The 18,052-nt window shown below is 42.3% G+C and overlaps 2 protein-coding genes across 2 annotated transcripts in view; both read right to left on the reverse strand.

Annotated features, from left to right (window-relative positions):
• LOC118331194 (transmembrane protein 211) overlaps window positions 1-1,045 on the reverse strand; it is a 96,537-nt gene extending 95,492 nt beyond the window's left edge. Inside the window, exon 1 of the mRNA XM_035665986.1 lies at window positions 306-1,045. Coding sequence (XP_035521879.1) covers window positions 306-665 — 360 coding nt within the window. The 5' untranslated portion in view covers window positions 666-1,045. The remainder of the gene's footprint in view (window positions 1-305) is intronic.
• A 2,355-nt stretch (window positions 1,046-3,400) lies between these two features.
• akap10 (A kinase (PRKA) anchor protein 10) lies at window positions 3,401-17,725 on the reverse strand. Its single transcript, XM_035667068.1, has 15 exons — window positions 17,501-17,725; window positions 14,466-14,513; window positions 13,699-13,884; window positions 10,566-11,057; window positions 9,804-9,902; window positions 9,588-9,672; window positions 9,289-9,412; window positions 8,719-8,855; window positions 6,972-7,116; window positions 6,408-6,575; window positions 6,096-6,205; window positions 5,412-5,494; window positions 4,923-4,975; window positions 4,683-4,775; window positions 3,401-4,589 (listed from the first exon to the last, which is right to left on the reverse strand). The coding sequence occupies exons 1-15, from the start codon at window positions 17,520-17,522 to the stop codon at window positions 4,584-4,586; spliced, it is 1,851 nt and encodes a 616-aa protein (XP_035522961.1). The 5' UTR covers window positions 17,523-17,725; the 3' UTR covers window positions 3,401-4,583.
• Window positions 17,726-18,052: the final 327 nt, after the last annotated feature.

An 18,052-nucleotide genomic window follows, 5' to 3' on the forward strand; every position in this document is an offset into this window, starting at 1 on the left:
ATATATATATATATATTGTTAAATCTGCAACATAACAAGTCATTTTAAGTATATTTTAAGTTAAAAATTTAAATAAATTGCTTCTCTCTAACCAAGAGTAATTATCATGAGTCAGTTATAATGTCCCTGATTAAGGGCACTAATATATATATATATATTCATTTTTGCTCCAATAAGACTGTTGTCCTGCTACCCACTCTTTCCTGGATCCCACTGTACATGCCATGCCCTACCCACTTGATGCCCCACATGCTCTCATCCATCCACCTGTGACGGACATGGGATGGGTGTGTATGGTTAACTACCTGCCAGGAGCTGGAGGGGATCTCTGCGAATTTGCCCAGTCCCCCGAAGGTGTAGCATCGGTACATGTGATCCAGAGACTCCGAGCAGTGCCACAGCAAGCCGAAGCTCACGGAGTCCTTGGTGTTGGCGTGGTGGTGCGGGTGCTGGTGGCTGTTCCTCAGCTGGTCCTTAACAATCCAGGCAGGAGATATGAAGCTGAAACTGCAGACGGCGACCAGAGCGGAGGAGAGGAGCACCCAGAAGCAGCCCACACAGCTGAACATGGTGGCAGCTTGGGGCAGAAAGCCCGGAGACAGACCCAGATCGATCCCAAACCCGACTTCTTCTTCTTTCTTCTCCCGGCCCAGGAGCGAATGCATTTGGAGCTCACGCCTTCAAGACTTCAACTTCAGCCGCTGACCAGCAGCACTACATCAGCAAACAAATCACTGGACATCCGCAGCAGCAGCCCCGTGTGCGTGTGTGTGTGTGTATGCATGTGTGTGTGTCCAGAACATCTGGGGCTGGACAGGGGGAAAAAAACACTAAGAAAACGTCCAAAACACATCAGCAGGAGGAGTGATGGTGACACAATAAAGTCAAGTCATCCGTGCCTTCACTCCGCCTGGAAAAATGCCCAAATGTGACACACACGCACAAGATGTTTGTCACACCCAGAAGTGGATGCGCAGTTGTCATAGCAGAGCACTTTCACTCAGAGACACAAACACAAACACAAACATGTCCTGGAGCCGCTGGTGTCCTCCGCTCCTCTCAAGGCACTTGCTCTGCCTCAACACGGACGGCAGCGCACTTTGCGTCTCAGAAAGAGAGCGCGTCTGGACAGCGTCAAGCTCACTGCGGTTAATACGACTTCCGGGTGGGATTTTCAAAGTTAGATTCCGTAAGAATCTGCGAGATTTGAGGGTGTGTGTCCCAGAGGCTTCACAGCAACACAAAGAATACATTTAAATATGTATAACTAAAGGGATACTACACCGATTTTACACATAAATGATTGTAAAATGGTGGTCAGTTGGATTTTATCTTTTTTGCATTACTTCAACATCAAACACTGAAACTGCACCTTATACTAAAACTGGATGCAGTCACAAAAATTTGAGTTCCATAAAAAATATTGTTTCTCTTCTTTACTCAACACGTTTTTTCTCCTGCCAGGTCCGCCACAAAGTGGAGCACTTGTATGAGATACGCCTTATATGTCAGACCTGTACTGCCTCTCATGAGTTAATATATAGAGCATCATTCAAAAAAGTTTCATAATTTAACATTTTTAAAAATGGAATATGGGCTGATTGTAGTATACTGTATTGGTTGCATTATGGGGAATTAAGAATCCAGTGTTCTGGGGCTTGACCCATAGCCCAAAAAGGGATTTAAAGTCAGGATATGCTGCTTCTATTCTGATTCTTTTGTTTTAATGTGTCTATTGTGAGTCCCCACACCTTGTGAAAGTGCAATACTAGACTGCTGAAGTAACCCTTTAAAATGTAATTCATATGTTCTGTAATGTCTCATTGGGCCACACGTCTCATTCACAGTGTACCACATATGGATATACAACTACATACTCAATCAACAGGAACAACTGGCCTCATTGGGACAGTGTGGACCAGATGTGGCCATCATCCGGTTCTGTTCGACTCAGGTTGACTGATCACTGTCATTCTGTGCCGTATGAGGAAGGAGAAAGTGGGAGGTGTGGGTTACAACTATTGACAGTATATATGGCCACAACTGGGATATGTCAGATACCATATTTAATTAAAACCTACCTAATTATCCCATGACAATTTATAGATCATATCAAATAATTTAGCATGGTGTGTGAATACACCCTAGCCTATCAACATCAGCAGGTTAAAACAGGTTGAAAAAGTGGATGTAAACATTATCCAGGTGGCAGATTTTTGGCGCACACCCACAACAACACGGCCAACACATAAAGTGACTTTACCATTGGTGGGAAATATGTTTTTGTTTGTGCCTGTGGTCGCAAATCCTTTGAGACTCCTTTGTTTACTTTTATTCTGAAGGCAAAAACTCCATTTTCCGGTGTTTTGCATAGTTTTTTCAACTTGACAGAAAGGCGTCTGTCCGCGGGTACTAGTGCACTTTGTCACTTTGTTAATGCACAGTGTTATGAGCACCGATACGGCTTTCATAAAGACAGCGATGATTGTAATAAAAACAGTATATGGAATTATTCTTTGAACACTTTTTAATCTCAGTGAAATTTTTTTCTCCCCCAAAACAAAACACTTCCCAGCATCGACATGTACAGACAAAGTGACTGTTGTTGTATTTATTGTTGCACAGATACAGGTCTGTGTTATTGTAACAAACGATAGCCAATCAGAGCTCAGGACGAGGACTGTCCCTTCGTATTGAGGTGGGCGTTGCCTCTGCACGTGCAGGTAGCCTCGGTCTGGAAACCACAATGAGCTCGTGAAGCTTCAGTAGTATGCAGCAGCACTGTGAAACAGCACGTTGCCATTTAACCAGTTCGTAAGTAAAATAGTTATCACACTGATTAGCCTCAGGAGCAGGATAGCTGTATCTTTAAAATACACACAATGGAATTAAATTCACTACAATTCAAATCCGGTTATTGTGAACAATACGCACAGAGCTGCTATTATACTGCACCGCTGTGGTTACTACTGCACACAGGGAGAGGTCACTACGACACTGACAGCTGGAGATGAACATCTTAAATGCTTTATACTGTACTGGAGGTGACTTTGAGCCCTTTAGGTTGAACTGTACTTTATCATTTTTGTACCTGTACTTATTCTAATGTCAGAAAATAATATAGTGTCATCAATTTTTCTCTTTTACCCTAACACAGCAATACAGTCAACATCGCCCCCACCTGGTCAGAGGTGATAATAGTCCACCCTAAAGCTGTTGGCGCTAGGCTTGTCACTTTCCCACACTTTATTGATGATAAAAACCAATGTGCCTGTAAAACAAGACATTTTTCTGTATCAAAATAACTACAGCCTGCAGCGGGCTAAAAAGCGCAAATTCTTACAAACACTTTAGCTAAAATATGTTAAAGAAGGAAAAAAAAAAAATGAGGACAGACAAAAACATTTCATAATATATGTATTTCAATCAAACACAATTTAAATATATTATAGATTAAGTACACGTACATGTCAGAAAACATTAGTGGTACATAGTACCAAGAGTCTTTTCTGGTTCTTTTCTACATCATGGTAAGGCTCAAATAAAAAAAAAAAAAAGTTTAATTCACTGAGCACACTTTCCAGTTGAACAGTCCGGTCATCACTGACAGTTGTTTCAGTGATGCATTTAAAAAAAAACAGCGACCACCATAAAAAAGGACTAACATTAATATATGGGGTAAACCAGAAATCTACATATATTTATATATATATATATATATATAGAACATTTAGGACATGGAGTTTTCCAACACAACTGGAGCACTTAAGTCCATTAGGGGAGTATTTCTTCTTCTACGCTCTGTAAAGGTGCCAGGAGGTTCATATAGGAGGTCAGACAGTTCAAGAACTGAATCAGCTTTTCTTCTGTTTCATTGTTGCATTTCCAGATGGTCTACAGTACGTAAAACAGCCAACGAAGGACGGCTCACATCAGTGAACAGCAGACAAAACTACTCCAGGCAGGCTGAGGGAAGCGTATGCAAAAACTGTACAACGCTGATTTTGATCTGCTTAAGCCTTAAGTGGCCGACCTTTAAGAGAGAATTTCATCTAAAAACAAGGAATGGTTATAAAAGGTGTGGGGAGGTGTTTCATGAGGGAGTGCGGTTAGTTTAGTCTTTATCACCTCCTCCATAGGTCCGGGATAAGACATTTTTCAGACAGTATGGCTACAGCGACTCAGTGATCGACTGACATGTTGCTCCTTCCTCCAGCATCATGTTGACCGTTTCCTTCACCAGGAGTGTCTTCCTCCAGTCTGAAGCAAGCTCTGGGCTTTGCTTTGCTTTTGGTGACTACAAATGTACCTTTATAGTGTTATGGAGTTGGAAGATTGGAACAATGATGTACTTCAACTTTTTCCATTAGCCCATGCGTGAACAATCACTCACCCAAGCTCACAGCCACATACATACATACACACACACACACACACACACACAAGGTGGTTGGGGAGCTGATAAAATGCCTTGTTCGTTCTCAGAGTAATGCAGTTCATTGTAGGGTGAACCCTGTGTACAGTTTGTCACTGGCTTGGCCAGCGTCTGCAGGGAGTGACAGTCCTTTGGTTCCTCAGTGGGGTCATAACTGCAGACAGACAAAAGAAAACACTTAGAGAAGACCTGCAGTGATTCCACACATCGCCACACAGGAGAGAGACTACTGAGGGACGTTTTGTACCTTGGTGGCCTTGCCAGGGCTGTCATGGTTTGACTGGTGGACGACGTCGTTGACAATCATCTTGGCAATCTGCCATGCCATCTCCTCCTGGGCCTGAGGGAAAGAGACACAACAATAAGAGATTTCACAGCAGACTTTTATTGATATTCTTCATCAAATCAGTGAATTTGATCAAGGGCCTTGCGATGGGCCTCAGACCACTGAATCATTTATGAATATTTTAACACCTTGTGGCCTCACCTCATCCGAGTTGCCTTGGACCCATTTCTTCATTGCTTGAGAAAACATGGAACCTAAATGAGAAAATACGGAAGGCTGAGTGAGGCAAAGTGACTGCATCAGTGAGCACAAATTCATGAATTAATCTGAACAAATAAAGTGCTTTAAACTGCAGGATAATTTGACTTTCTCAAGGTGAGTTAATCCTGACATAGTCTAGTCCGAGAGAAAGCACTCTTAGATTTAGTATGTTGTTATATCTAAAGAGTAGTGGAAGCTTTTCTTCTTCCAAAAGGGAATGGCTCTTAAATATTTTAAAAGGCTTTGAGCTGTGAGGAGAATGGGAGCAGCCACAAGATGAGGTTTATATTCATGGGCACAGAGTAGATGTTTTTCACTGCAAGGAGAAATGAGTTAAAATATGACAGAGTGAGGGCAAAGAACATCATGAGACAGAGAGCGCCTAACAGGTAGAAGAGAGAGAAAGAGACAAGTGTGAGTATATCATGCCTTTGGATTTCTTCACGTCTGGCTCTGGCTCTGCCTCCCTGATAAACTGGCCCATCTCATTCACCTTGCCAAACGTCATCTTTCTGAGGGGACGGAGGAGAGGAGACAACGGAAGACAGCAGACTGTAAATGAAAATGTACTGCAAATGGGACAAAACTGAGCCTCAGGCACACACACCACATCAAACACCGCTGTGTGCGTGTGTCCGTTCGGTAACTACAATTCAAATTGTCTTTCAATAACATTCTCTTGAATTATCTTTGTACAGAATTTTTCAAAGCACGCTCATAAAACACTTGACGAGGGAGTCAATAAAAACAGAACAGATACATCCGATCCAAACGACAGTGTGAGGCAATAAAAGGAACGCAAAAGGAGAGAAACATCAACGTAAAATACAACAAGGGAACTCGATGGGAATTTACCAAAAGATAAATTAGATAACAGCAAACATGTGAAAAGTACATTTTAAAGAGAGTATTGAAAAAAATTTTTAAAGCCAGAGTGGTAGTTTAACCCCCAGATATAAATCACATACTGTAACATTTTTAAAACACCAGTAGGTTTAGACTAATTTCTGATACTTAAGGCAGCCACTGGTTTCCATTTATTTCATAAAAGAGAAAGAAACGTCCGTCTGTACCCATGTGAAAGTAAAGGAACATTAGTCGCACAACACTCACCCAGCGTACGGCCGCTGGTACAAAGACTCAGGGTCCAGGCTGGCAACGTCCACCGTGATCGCCTCGTCAAAGTTTTTCAGAATCTTGATGGCTGCCTTTCTGGAACCATGCTGTAGTGACATGTTTGACAGTGTTACAGGTAACATTTGTTATTTCTTTTCTATGAAGACAACTAAAAGACAGGAATGATCACAACCCTTTGGCATTATATATCTTCATTATTCATGTAACGAAGCGGAACAGGTCTAAATGTCAGCAGACAGGAGAACATCCCCACAGGGGCTGAAGATGTGGGTTAAAGTCGTGGTTCACCTGAGACTGGGAGACCTCGCTGGCATTTGAACTTGTACGATCGTTGTCCGCGGGCCCGCCCTGACCTGGAGTGCTGACATTCACAAACTCATCTGCCCGCACCGAGTTGATGAGGTCACTCAGGTATTTGTAGTAAAGGTTGCTAGACAGGAAGCCTGGCATGTAGACCTGAACAAATGCAAAATACAGAGAACTCTGTTAGGGAATAATGAGCTCCTTGAAATATTTCTGGGCAAAGGTTACAAAGGTTTGTTAGTGACCTTTATGCGCTAACAACAGCATTCAGCTTTCATCTCATTAACTTAAAGCAGGTACATTTGTATGTAGTATAACAGGACAAGTCAGTCAGTGGTCAGTGACTTACAACACAAAACCTTTAGTAGGATCCTAAAAAAAATATCTAATTAAATGTTTTAAAGGGCAAGAGTTTTTCCATTTCTGTTTCAGGGTGCTTTATTTTACATATCTGAACATTCTCTATTTCCGACCACAGTAAAAGAGCATAAGAGGAGACCCATAGTGAAAATGATGAGCCCTTGGTGTGCGGCCATTTGAGAATCTGACCTTCTCCATGGTCGTCCAGGCCTGTCTGAGTGGAGTGGTGAAACAGTCCGGGAGTGGCCCTCCCTCTCGGCAGATATTCGACTCTATCTCCATCCGCACAGAGTCGCCAAAGCCCAGAGGGTTGGTGGCCTGGAGTGAGAAATACCTGGAGAGGAAATAGAGCGATGAACAATCAGATGAAGGCAACTATATTAAGATTTGAATGAAAACTCAAATGAAATACAGAAGAAACCTTGAGAATGTTACTGAAGTATCTTAAAATGAGGCTGTATGGCTGCTGCTCCATATAGAGATGTTGCTTGGTACTGGGAAACTTTAAAAAGGAGATGAAGCAGGTAGGACTATATCCAGAAAAGGTGGCATTAATGAATTATTATGCTCTCTTTGAGTTCCCTGCTTCACTGAGTCTATCACAGAGCTGATTATTAACTTTTAACTGTTCCTGTTCAGCTACGAGCATGTTCATATATGTCAGAATAGAATAAGAAGCTGTAGAAATGATTTCCGAATATTCAAAAAGTAGGGCTAAGGCTATAAACAACTGGGTCTTTTGTATAAAATGAGTATTCCTTTGTTAGATGATGAACAATCCATTATGAATATGCGAGGTACACGATAGAGATAAAAGTAATGTACGACTGTTTCTGCTGCCGAAGCAGAGAGGGGGAGATAAGAAGTTAATGCCTGATAAGGTCTGTCCGCATTTATAATAATGGCAGCTAATTAACAGTGTGGGTTACTTTTCATTAAAGACAACCGAGGGTATGATTTTTATTTCAAATTATCATCACAAAGTCACGTCATCTTATTCTGCAGTGATGTGTGATGTGAATGTAAGCTCTTTTGTCCATGTTGGAATCCTGTAGGAATGAAGACTGTTCCAGTGCTCTGATTGGTCAGTGGTTTGATTTACATACTCTTTAACCAAGAACGAATACTGATAAATATATCTTTTTTAAAATCATTATAACTCAAGTGGATGGCCACACTGCAACGGCGAACGTTATCGTTGGGATCACTTTCAGAGCGATTTGATGAACGATATTGTTACTTAATAGATCTTTAATGATGTCCTCTTTTTTTTAAATCAGGGTGCGAATAACATTTGTCTTGTGTTGGATTTTCCTATCTCTTCTTGTCTTTGAAGAACAGTGTGAACCCATATCTTTCTGGTTTTCCTTTTGTTTCTCTGCACAACATCCAGCAGTAACAGCTCATCAGTAACTTTATCCATTTCCCCATTAAGCTGTAGACACAGCTGGAGTGCGCAGTGCGTGCTTGGTCATTATAGTTATTTTTCTTGGTGTGGACAGCCCTTTAGCCGCGCAGCATAGGTTACCATAGTGAACTACCTCGGTGAAAGTGATCCTGCTTTGTTATACTGGACCTTTGTGAAACACAGACTACTGGCAAACTTATGTTATTTATAACTGAAACATTAAACTGAAATGGGAAGTTGTGTAAGGGAAAGGAATAATTTCACAGAGATAAAAATAAAGCAAAACCATTTACCTCTAATAATTCCAAGAAAATGGTCGATATAGGTAAAACAGTATCACTGGGTGAAACTGTCAAACTCACTGGGGATGTTACTTTTATAAGAAAAGATATATTCTGAGACTGAGTAGACTTGACGATTTTTAGATAGTGGCAACTTCTAAGTATCAAGTCAAATCCATTCTTTACACAGAAAAAAAAAAGACTTGGGGGTTTTGGAGGATTGCAAAGAAGCTGAGAGAAGTCATACTTGTCGTAGAGGATCATGGCATCATTTTGAGCCTCCTGGCCGTCATACTGGCCCTTTTTAGCTGCAAGCTGGTTCTGGAAGTTGTCTGCCGCCAGCCAGAACTGCAGTACATTCATCGCCTCCTCCTTTTCCATGTACTGCAGGGAAGGACATAGAGAGAGCACAGGTTTGAAGATTTACTGTATGTCCTGTGTATATGCGGACCAAGAAAATCTGTTATAAATGTTTACTCTGACAACCTTTAGCCATCTTGAGTTCTGGTGTAAACTGTAATTTTTGCAACAGGTTGGGAGATTATAAAGGAAGCATCCATAGGCTTTTTTGTGTGTTGTTTTATGTTTACTGTGTCCTCAATTTATTGCAGCTGTGACAATCGAATTTCCCTCTAGAAAATATAAACAAACAAACCTAGAACCTATTTTGCAGTAGTAGCAAGAGAGGACCAGTGTATAATGAAGAGTTAAGGAGAGCCACAATTTGTATGTGAAAGGAAGAAAAAAAGGTTTAATAGCATCGGTGTAGAAATGGGTTTATAATGAGACATCAATCATGTTTTGGGAAAACACTCACCTCAGAGAAGTAGAAGAGAGCTGACTCACAGAACAAGATGTCAGCCAGGAACACGGAGCCACTAGTCAACACTTCAATCTGGTATTTACAAAAATGATGGCTCCGCAGGAATTCACTAAAGTGCCTGGAAATGAAATAGCAAGTGGGAGATGAATAACAGCCGCTACTGTGGATGTCAAGGTGGTAAAATGACAAAAGGACACTAGTTGCACTTTAATCTTAGTGTCAAAACATGGTGGTGGGGAAACGTCGGCGTGTGAGTATTAACTTCTCTAGAAAATGAATAGACAGAAACTCACTGTTGCTCCAAGATGGTGAGGACCACCGACTGTGCAATGACAAAGCAGTTTGGGTCCACCATGCCATCCTCTCCACATATCTTAGCTGCACAGAGGAAAGACGGGAGCGTTAATGTACTAGGGAAAATCATTCAAAGATGGATGACTTATGTACATGAAATATGTTGTCTGATTTTTAAAGATGCAATGATAAATAAGAAAAGATAATAAAATTACCAACGATGTCGTTTCTGATTTGTTCTGTGATGGGGATGGGCCTCACAGCGTCTGGAGAGATGTACTTGGTGAAGATGGTAACTGCATCTTTCTCTATACCTGAAATACACAAAACAGCTGTTGATCCAGTGATGTTACAAGGCACATAGGAGTGACGTTTTTCTGGCCTCGTTCAGCTGAAGAAGGATATTAGAATCCCTCTGCCGTCAGCCAGACAACTAGGCAAACAGTATGGACAGCAGGGACAGCTACAGCAGCCCAATAAACCCTTCAACGTACAAATGAAAAAGTCTTGTAAAAAAACTGCAAAAGACAACTGTGAATCACAAAGTCGGACTGCAACACATACACAGTAGCATCAGACTGGAATAGTGTCATCAGTCTCACTTTATTTGACCAAATATTTTCAGGTCACTGGTGAGGAATATTTTTCAGAGGCTCAAGAAGTGAAGAACAGAAAGCTAAGAGAAAACAGCAGCCAAAAAAAAAAGTTTCTCCACCATCCCCAGGCAACAATTCCCTGGCGGGGGGGGGGGGGGGGGGGGGCGGGGGGTCACCCAATTTTCACCGGAACAGGCCATTTAACCATCCAAATGATTTCTAAACGGGTTTATTAAGCTGAAAAAGTTGCCAAGTTCCCCTTTAACTGAGGTGATGCGTTGCCCATCAGTGTAAAGAAAAAAAGTCACTTTCTGAATTTCAAACAGCTGAATGAATTTAGCAGTACGTTCAAAGAGAAAGGGTTGTTTGAAGGTGACTCACTTTTCATGAGTTTGTCCGAGAGGTCTCGCAGGGTGCTGTTTGACTGCACCTTGTAGGGAGTCCCTGTCCTGGAGGGTGCCTGCCTGTTTGGGGTTTCTGCTCGAGGAGTGCCGGGTCTCAGGCCTGCTTCTGTGCTGGAGGAGTCCCGCTGCTCCGACTGCACTGTAGGGCTCTCACTGCTACTGTCCCGGGCGAGGGCATTGGCCGTGTACTGGGCGAGCTCCCGGAGCTCTGAGCTGTCTGCGGAGGCAGGGACGGGCTCGGCCAACGAGCTGTGTTTAACAGAGTTTAGGCTGTGCGCTCGGACCCGTGACCAGCTGGTAGAGCGGAAACTCTCAGCCTCCAACCAGAACCGAACCAGATGGTCAGCACCCCGTAGTTCCATGAAATGCATATAGTGGGGTATCGCCACGTTATCCCGCAGGACATGGTCCACTGTCTTCGACAGCCGAGAGCGGGTCTCTTGGGGCTGATAGTTCACACTGGAATGACCTGGAACATACAAATGCACACACAGTTCAGCAATCAACTAAGCAGAGGTAACTACAGGCTTTTAGACAGTGACAACAGAAACAGCGTAACAACAGCATGACATCAGCGTATTTCAAACAACAGGATAATTCAGAAATGAGAAAAAAAACTTTTGAGACATTATGTCCAATTCTACATTTGAAAGTAAAGCAATGTAAAGAATTTTAAATATTGTATTAACCCTGCATGTATCAAACACCATCAGCCTTATGTAATTTAATATGATGTATCTCAATTTAAAAGAATGATTTCATTATAAAACAGAAAGCTGTCCTTAAACTGTGAGAAAAAAAACTTTGTGCCTTGAAGCGCACAAAAGTATTTGACTTTAATAACAGACTGAGCAGTTCACTTTCTATTATTTACAGCATTCAACTTTCAACCTGGAAGGAAGATAAAACATGAAGTGAAAGATAAAAAGTGGATTTTCAGTCTTCTGCTCTCCCATTTCAACAGAAAATTTGGTCCAGGCTGAAGGCTGACGTGAGCTGAATTTAAACTCCCGGATGTTTGTTTTGAAGTCTTGTGAATTTCCAGCTCTCTATCTGTCTAAAAGTGGCCTTAGACTATGCAATTTCACACATGATTTAACCCAAACAAACTTCAGAACCACACGTCAACAACATCTGTGTGTCCTGTCCATCCTGTCATTCATGCGTGTAGGAAGTGGTCAGCAATGACTGTGAAGAAGAAGACTGAAGATAGAAACCTTTGACAGTCTCCAAACTCTAGCAACATCTGAACACTGAAAAAATTCCTGTAGGGATGCCATAGTAATTGACTTCAAAATGTCTCAAATAGTCTGTCTGTTTGAATAACATCCACTATCCTGGGGAACCGCAAGCACAAACACAGACACAGACTCACAGAAAACAAAACAAACAAGGGAGCTTATGAATTATGATTATGAATCAGAGCACATCAGCTGTAGTTAGACTGAAGCGTGGGCTGAGGCTTCCTGGTGTTATGTTTGTCCTTTGAAAACAAAAGAATTCTTCAAGAGGTGTCACCCAGTATGAGCTGCTTATCAATCAGGTCTTCAGATTCCTTAAGATCACACAGTGAAGCCCACCTTCATATTGAAAGCTGTTAACAACAACCAGGGCAGCACCCGTTTCTGCATCAGATGAAAAAGCCTCATTTACATACCCTTTCAGAGCCATTCAAAGTCTGATACAATGGCCTCTAACATGTGCTACATCCGCCCTATGCTCTTTGAACTGCTGTCAAAAGAAAAAAGAGAAGGCAAATCACATGATCATGTTCAACATTAGGGTTCTCGCTGCCAGTCAACTCCTACTAGGTCTGATACTGCTTTCACTCTCAGCTCCAGGTTTGGCCAACAAGCCTTGAGGGAAAATACCCCACCTCGCCTCTTGTAATCCTTCGCCCTCACTTCCTTCTTCTGTCTTCCTTTTATTTGAAACCACAGCCGAGAAATCTTTGGCGCGTCTTTGGCGTGTTTCATTCAGGTGTTGTTGTCCGGGCGGTGGCACAGGTTCCTCCACCTGCAACCGACTCAACCCAGCTATTCTTTGGACAACTTGCTCGTGCAGTTTCCCTCGCTGCTGTCATTCATCATGTCGGCCACAATACACATTCACTTCCTCCTGTCATGGCATCCAGCATATATACTCAGAAACTAGAATGAGTACTTCTGATAAAAGGGAGGAGCTGTGAGGCCAATGTTATCCTGACAGGCCTTGGTGTGTTTGGGTGCCTGTCAAAACTGATGTATGAGGTCGTGTGAGTGCCTCGCACAGGATTAATGAGGGAGTGTTTCCTACTTGCACAAGGCAGTCTGCTGTTTAAGTTATGTGAGTGATGGCATAGTGTAGCTACTGCACATCACTATGAAAAACCTACTCATCCCCATAAGGTTAAACAGGACATGTTCACAAGTTCTAATATTGTTAATTTGCGAACGTAAATAATGTTTACATTTTATTAATTTTCTTTGCATCAAGTATGTTGCATTCTATTATTACCCTGCAATAAGGCTGTGATTAAAATATTTACAGACTCTGCGATTCTATTATTCTCCTTTACCTACTGTTATATTTGGTTTTAATAAATCTGACATCCTCCTTCTCTCTAGAGTAGCAACTATTAGCAAATTAATCAATTAGGAAACAATTAATCAGCAACTTCATTTTGATAGTAATAGTAGAGAGAAACATGAATATCAGGGGAGAGAGATTTTAGTAAATTATAAAGGGCATTTTTCAATATTTTCGGACATTTTATAGACGTAAAAAAGTGAAACTGAAATCGGCAAATTTTGATTAAAATAATCATTACTCGCAGCCCTACTCCTTTACCTTGTTTGTTTTCCCCTCTGTTTTGTATGGTTTACAATTACTGTAAAGTAAGGTGGTCCAAATGTGCAAATGACTGTAACCTGCTATCACTCCCAACTTGGTTGACATGTCACAGACCAGTGAATCATGTTTCTTATATACTTTATACCCCAAATTTTCCATCTATAACACCAACTCTTTAATTATGTTTCAGAAGATAATTCAAATGAATATGGTTTGGCTGGGCCTTTATATGTTTTCATTGAAAACAACATACAAACACATGAATGAATGCTATTTACCAAGATCTCCAAAGTGCGCAGCCTCCATGTGGCTTGGCTGTTTCTTGAGGATGGCGGTACGACCGCGGGCAAAGGAGTCCATGTTGGCAGAGATGGCGTTGATGGCCACATGGCTGGGCCCGGCAGCTTCCTGGATGGCATGGTGGTTCCTCAGTCCTAATGCTGGAGAGTGAGGGCTGGTTGGAGCTGTGAGTGGAGAATGGAGAACAGAAAATTAGGCATTAGGGGGGAAAAAGAAGGAAAAATAAATAAATAAAAGAGTATAATGATAACAAAGTTCTGAGTAGCCTGAATGTATGACATCAGTGTGACTTGTGTGAAAAGGCCTTTTAAGTGAAGGTTCTTGAAAGGGCTCACAGTTAGTTAGTGTGCAGAGGCCCCAGGGTGTGAGAGTGAGAAGACAGATTGCTCTGTGTTTGTTTGACTGTGAGCTGCATGTGTTTCACTTTAGTAGCTTGAGGTCAAAATCTTGGTCCTTGTGACAATACAACCAGCAAATATCAAACATATTAAGAGCTAACGTAAGCAAAGAGCTACTTGAATCACTTCCTTACATAGACTAATCTCAGTTCTAAGAGCACACGCATGCAAAAACATCTTTAATATATCTGAAAGTGTCAACGAATGCATCACAACAATCGATATTAACACACCCTTGTCTCTAGGTGTTTCGTTGTCATTTTACACACACTATAAATAAAGCCTTTTCAATTCACAACATTGTGTGTGACATTTTCATAACCACACAGAGGTGCCGATGAACTCACCTCTATTGACTTTAGCATCTGTCACTCTCTCAGGTTCTTTGCTTTTGGCTGTGGGGAGAAAGATGAGAGCGGGGTTGTAACTAAAGAAGCGGACAGTATTTTGATTCACAATACAGGGCGAGACCAGCCAGCAAAAAAAAAAAACACAACAATTTTCTAAATCACACGACATCCATTGAGGGGTGAGGTAAAGGGTTGGTGTGGTGTCACCGGAAAGACTGGAACGCACTATCTAGTTCCATAATGACAGAGAGGAAACTGATATACTAGAAAAGCAACTGTAAACAGCTACGCTACGCAAACAAATAATTCCCTGCTGCTGCTGCTGACAGATGAGCAGATAAATAGGGAAGCTGTGTTCAGACATGTGAAAGCCCCCTCAGTCCTTTCAGCCCTTTCATACTGGACGTCAGCATTAAGAGTCCCTTCTAAGATTTGGAACCTTGTTCTATCAGCAGTTTAGAGTTGACTGACAGCTTACCCTATAAGTTTAAAGAAAAAAAACACATGATATCATAGCTTAATGGATGAGCTAAAATTATGCAGCCTAATGCAAAACCATTTACCACTACAACTATTTGACGGCACTCCTAAGCTCTGTGGCTACCTGTCAAATTCAAAATGAAATATGTAGCCTGCAGTGGAATGAGTGCACAGTGGCAGACATGGTGGTAAACACTCATCAGAGTGACTCACCATTCATATCTTCAGATTAGGCTGTTGCTGCAAAGAGCGGTCAGGCTAAGTCTCAATTTCAAGCACTGACCTTACAAAATGGACAGAAAGGCCTGGCCAGACGGTACAGAAGATGTTCTTTCAGTGAGGCTTTTTGGACAGAGATGTTTGTGAATGCGTGTGTCCGCCAAGAGTCAGAGTCGCCTCCTCTCGTTTAAGTCCCCATGTTAAACGTGGTACAAATAACACCAGACGTCTTTGCTCTAAATAAATATTCATGATGCCCACGATGAGTTGCTGTAATGGATGTTCTGTTAAAACAACAGTGTTTTGGATGCATTACAAGCAAACTGGGAATGCAGCATCAGTGTGCAGAAATTATAATCAATCAGAGCACCATGAGGACTCTCTTTTAGACAGTCTTCCATTTTGTCCCTGTTAAAGGTGTATTCGGAGGGTGTCTTACACTGTACGGATTGTAAAGCCTGAGGCAAATTGTGATTTTGGGTTAGAACGTGCTCTTATTTTTAATTTTTCTTTTTTTGGGTCTTTTATTGCCTTTTAACTGATAGTGACAGCTGAAGATAGACAGGAAAGGTGGTAGAGAGAGAGAGGATGACACACAGCAAAGGGCCACAGGTCGGATTCGAACCCTGACGCTGCAGCAAGGACTCAGCACATGGTCGCCAGCTCTACCAGGTGAGCTAACCAGGCGCCCGGAACGTGCTCTTATTGACAGCAAAGTATACAGACTCATCAATGAGTGCCCTTTGACTAATGCTGCACAGTGTGGGCCTGATATGAACATTAACAAACTGAATAAAACGGATAAAAGAGAAGTTGTATGATAAATAATCAAAGTCAACAACAATGAATAAATCAACAAAGTGCAACAAACAAAAGACTAATTCCCTGTTCCACACCCCTAATTACAATATAACATTAGCACTATAATTTCATTGCAGAACGTTCTCTTCAGTAAAAGCTTTTTCCTGGAGATTTCAGCCGTGCCTGTACCAGCACACTTCCTTCCTGTCAGTTGTCCCAGCTCAGAGCATTGTAAGTGCACTGTATAATATTTCCTCATTTTGAAGACCTGCTGCGTCAGCTGCTTTGGAGACTGAAGGCTATGAGGACAGACCACTAATCTGACTCTTCAAGACAAACAAGCGTGGGCCGGTGAGGTCGATGAAGTTACTGCGTCGATTTCTAGAATATAAACCCAAGCAGACTTGTAGAAATGTATTTCACAATCACTGCCTCTCTGTTATCGCAGCTGTGTTCTTTCTGCCAAAGCAAGGAGATATGAAACCTGGCTTGTTGTAAGAAACCTGGCTCAGTGAAAGGGCCGTTCTTGTTGGGATGGCGTAGTAACAATGTAGATCTTCTTTAATTACACTTTGTTGCCAATTTATTAGCTAGAACTAGCTAAAACTGGTGCGCCTGGGTCTCTCACCTGGCAGCGCCCCATGTACCAAGGCTGAGTCCTTGCTGCAGCGGCCATGGGATAGACTCCAACCTGTGGACCTATCCCCTCTTCTCTCTCTCTCTCTCTCTCTCTCTCCTCCACTCCACCTAATAATGAGTGGTTAACAGTTCAACCATTAGGCTTTTGGCACCACCAGTGTGCCTGCCTGGTTGCAGCAGCTCAGTGCAGATCAGTTAAGGATATAACAGATATTACACCAATCTTTTACTAGGTAGTCTAACCTGTGAGGGTCTGAGGGTCATGCTGTGGTTCATAACGACACAGCTGAAAGTCAGATCCAAATCAATCACATCCTTCTTCCTAACGTTGGATGATGCTCACCAGTTTTACTAATGTCCGCTACTAAATGAAGACTGACGTTATTACACACATTCTCTTCATGATGGGTAACACCTTTGATTCAGACACAGCGGGCAGTATTACCTGTGTGCATGTTTCTTGATGGTTCAGGCAGCATGAAACGATAAAGCTAGCTAGCTAGCACAGCCTGCCACTTGTATCCAGTGATGGCTATCGCAGATAAAAGTGCTAAATGGACGTTTTTGGCATTTAAAGCATCCTTTTATGCAAACAGAGTTACAGTAATGGCTGTAGGTGGTGCACCGACAGCCCTCTGCGGTGGATTTATAGCGACCCGGGCTAACATTAGGTGAGTTAAGGCAGGGAGGACAGAGAGGCCACCGCTAAGCTAACCCTGGTACTGCAGCGAGCAGCGGCTGCACGGTAACTCGTTTCCACACACACGACTGTTTCCGTGGCTCATTTCCCCGCAGCCACAGTCCCGACCACGTTAGTTACATGTTATCAGGGACCACTGTCTCCTCCCAGCCGGACTCTCCGCTGCTAGCTACCGTTGACGTTGCTTCCTCACCTTTCCTCTTGAAAAACGACATGACGGGTTTGACACTGTGGACGTTTCCTCAGCTCACTGACACCATCCCGTGGACTCGCGGGTCCCTTCATTCAAATGCATCTGTTCCGTCCACTCCTGAGGGGGGAATCAGTTGTAATCGCAGCCCCGGTGAGTGCTGTCAATTTACAGTTTTCTCCAAATCCAAACCCAGCTCCGCGGCCATATTGTCAATAAACGTCTTACTTCCGGGCTGGTGCGGCAGCAGCATTGTGGGAAACTGTGTGTTACCTGCTCTGGTCAGAAGAGGGCGCTGTTTACACGTGGACAACGCCAGATAGTTACAGTACATGATGCTGTCAAAGGATTTAAGCGTCACGGCAATGTATTTCATTGATTTTATTATTATATTGGCAATATACCATACTCACAAATATAAAAAGTCTTTATTATGACTCACATAACGAAACCAAACACTGTTGTCAGTGACTGTAAAGTTGAAAAACATGTATAGCAATCCTTCAACTATATATACTATATATATTCTAATAATACATTTTCCATTCACATTTA

Source organism: Morone saxatilis, unplaced genomic scaffold (genome assembly GCF_004916995.1).
Source record: "Morone saxatilis isolate NCDOM2014 unplaced genomic scaffold, NCSU_SB_2.0 Contig20, whole genome shotgun sequence".
Classification (NCBI taxonomy): domain Eukaryota; kingdom Metazoa; phylum Chordata; class Actinopteri; family Moronidae; genus Morone; species Morone saxatilis.

Coding starts and splice junctions, on each gene's coding strand:
- akap10 (XM_035667068.1), bottom strand. CDS start 17,522: ATGTCGTTTTTCAAGAGGAAAG. Junction 13,885..14,465: donor AGATGCTAAAGTCAATAGAG/GTGAGTTCATCG, acceptor CTCCACTCACAG/CTCCAACCAGCCCTCACTCT. Junction 11,058..13,698: donor TGCGCACTTTGGAGATCTTG/GTAAATAGCATT, acceptor TGTATGTTCCAG/GTCATTCCAGTGTGAACTAT.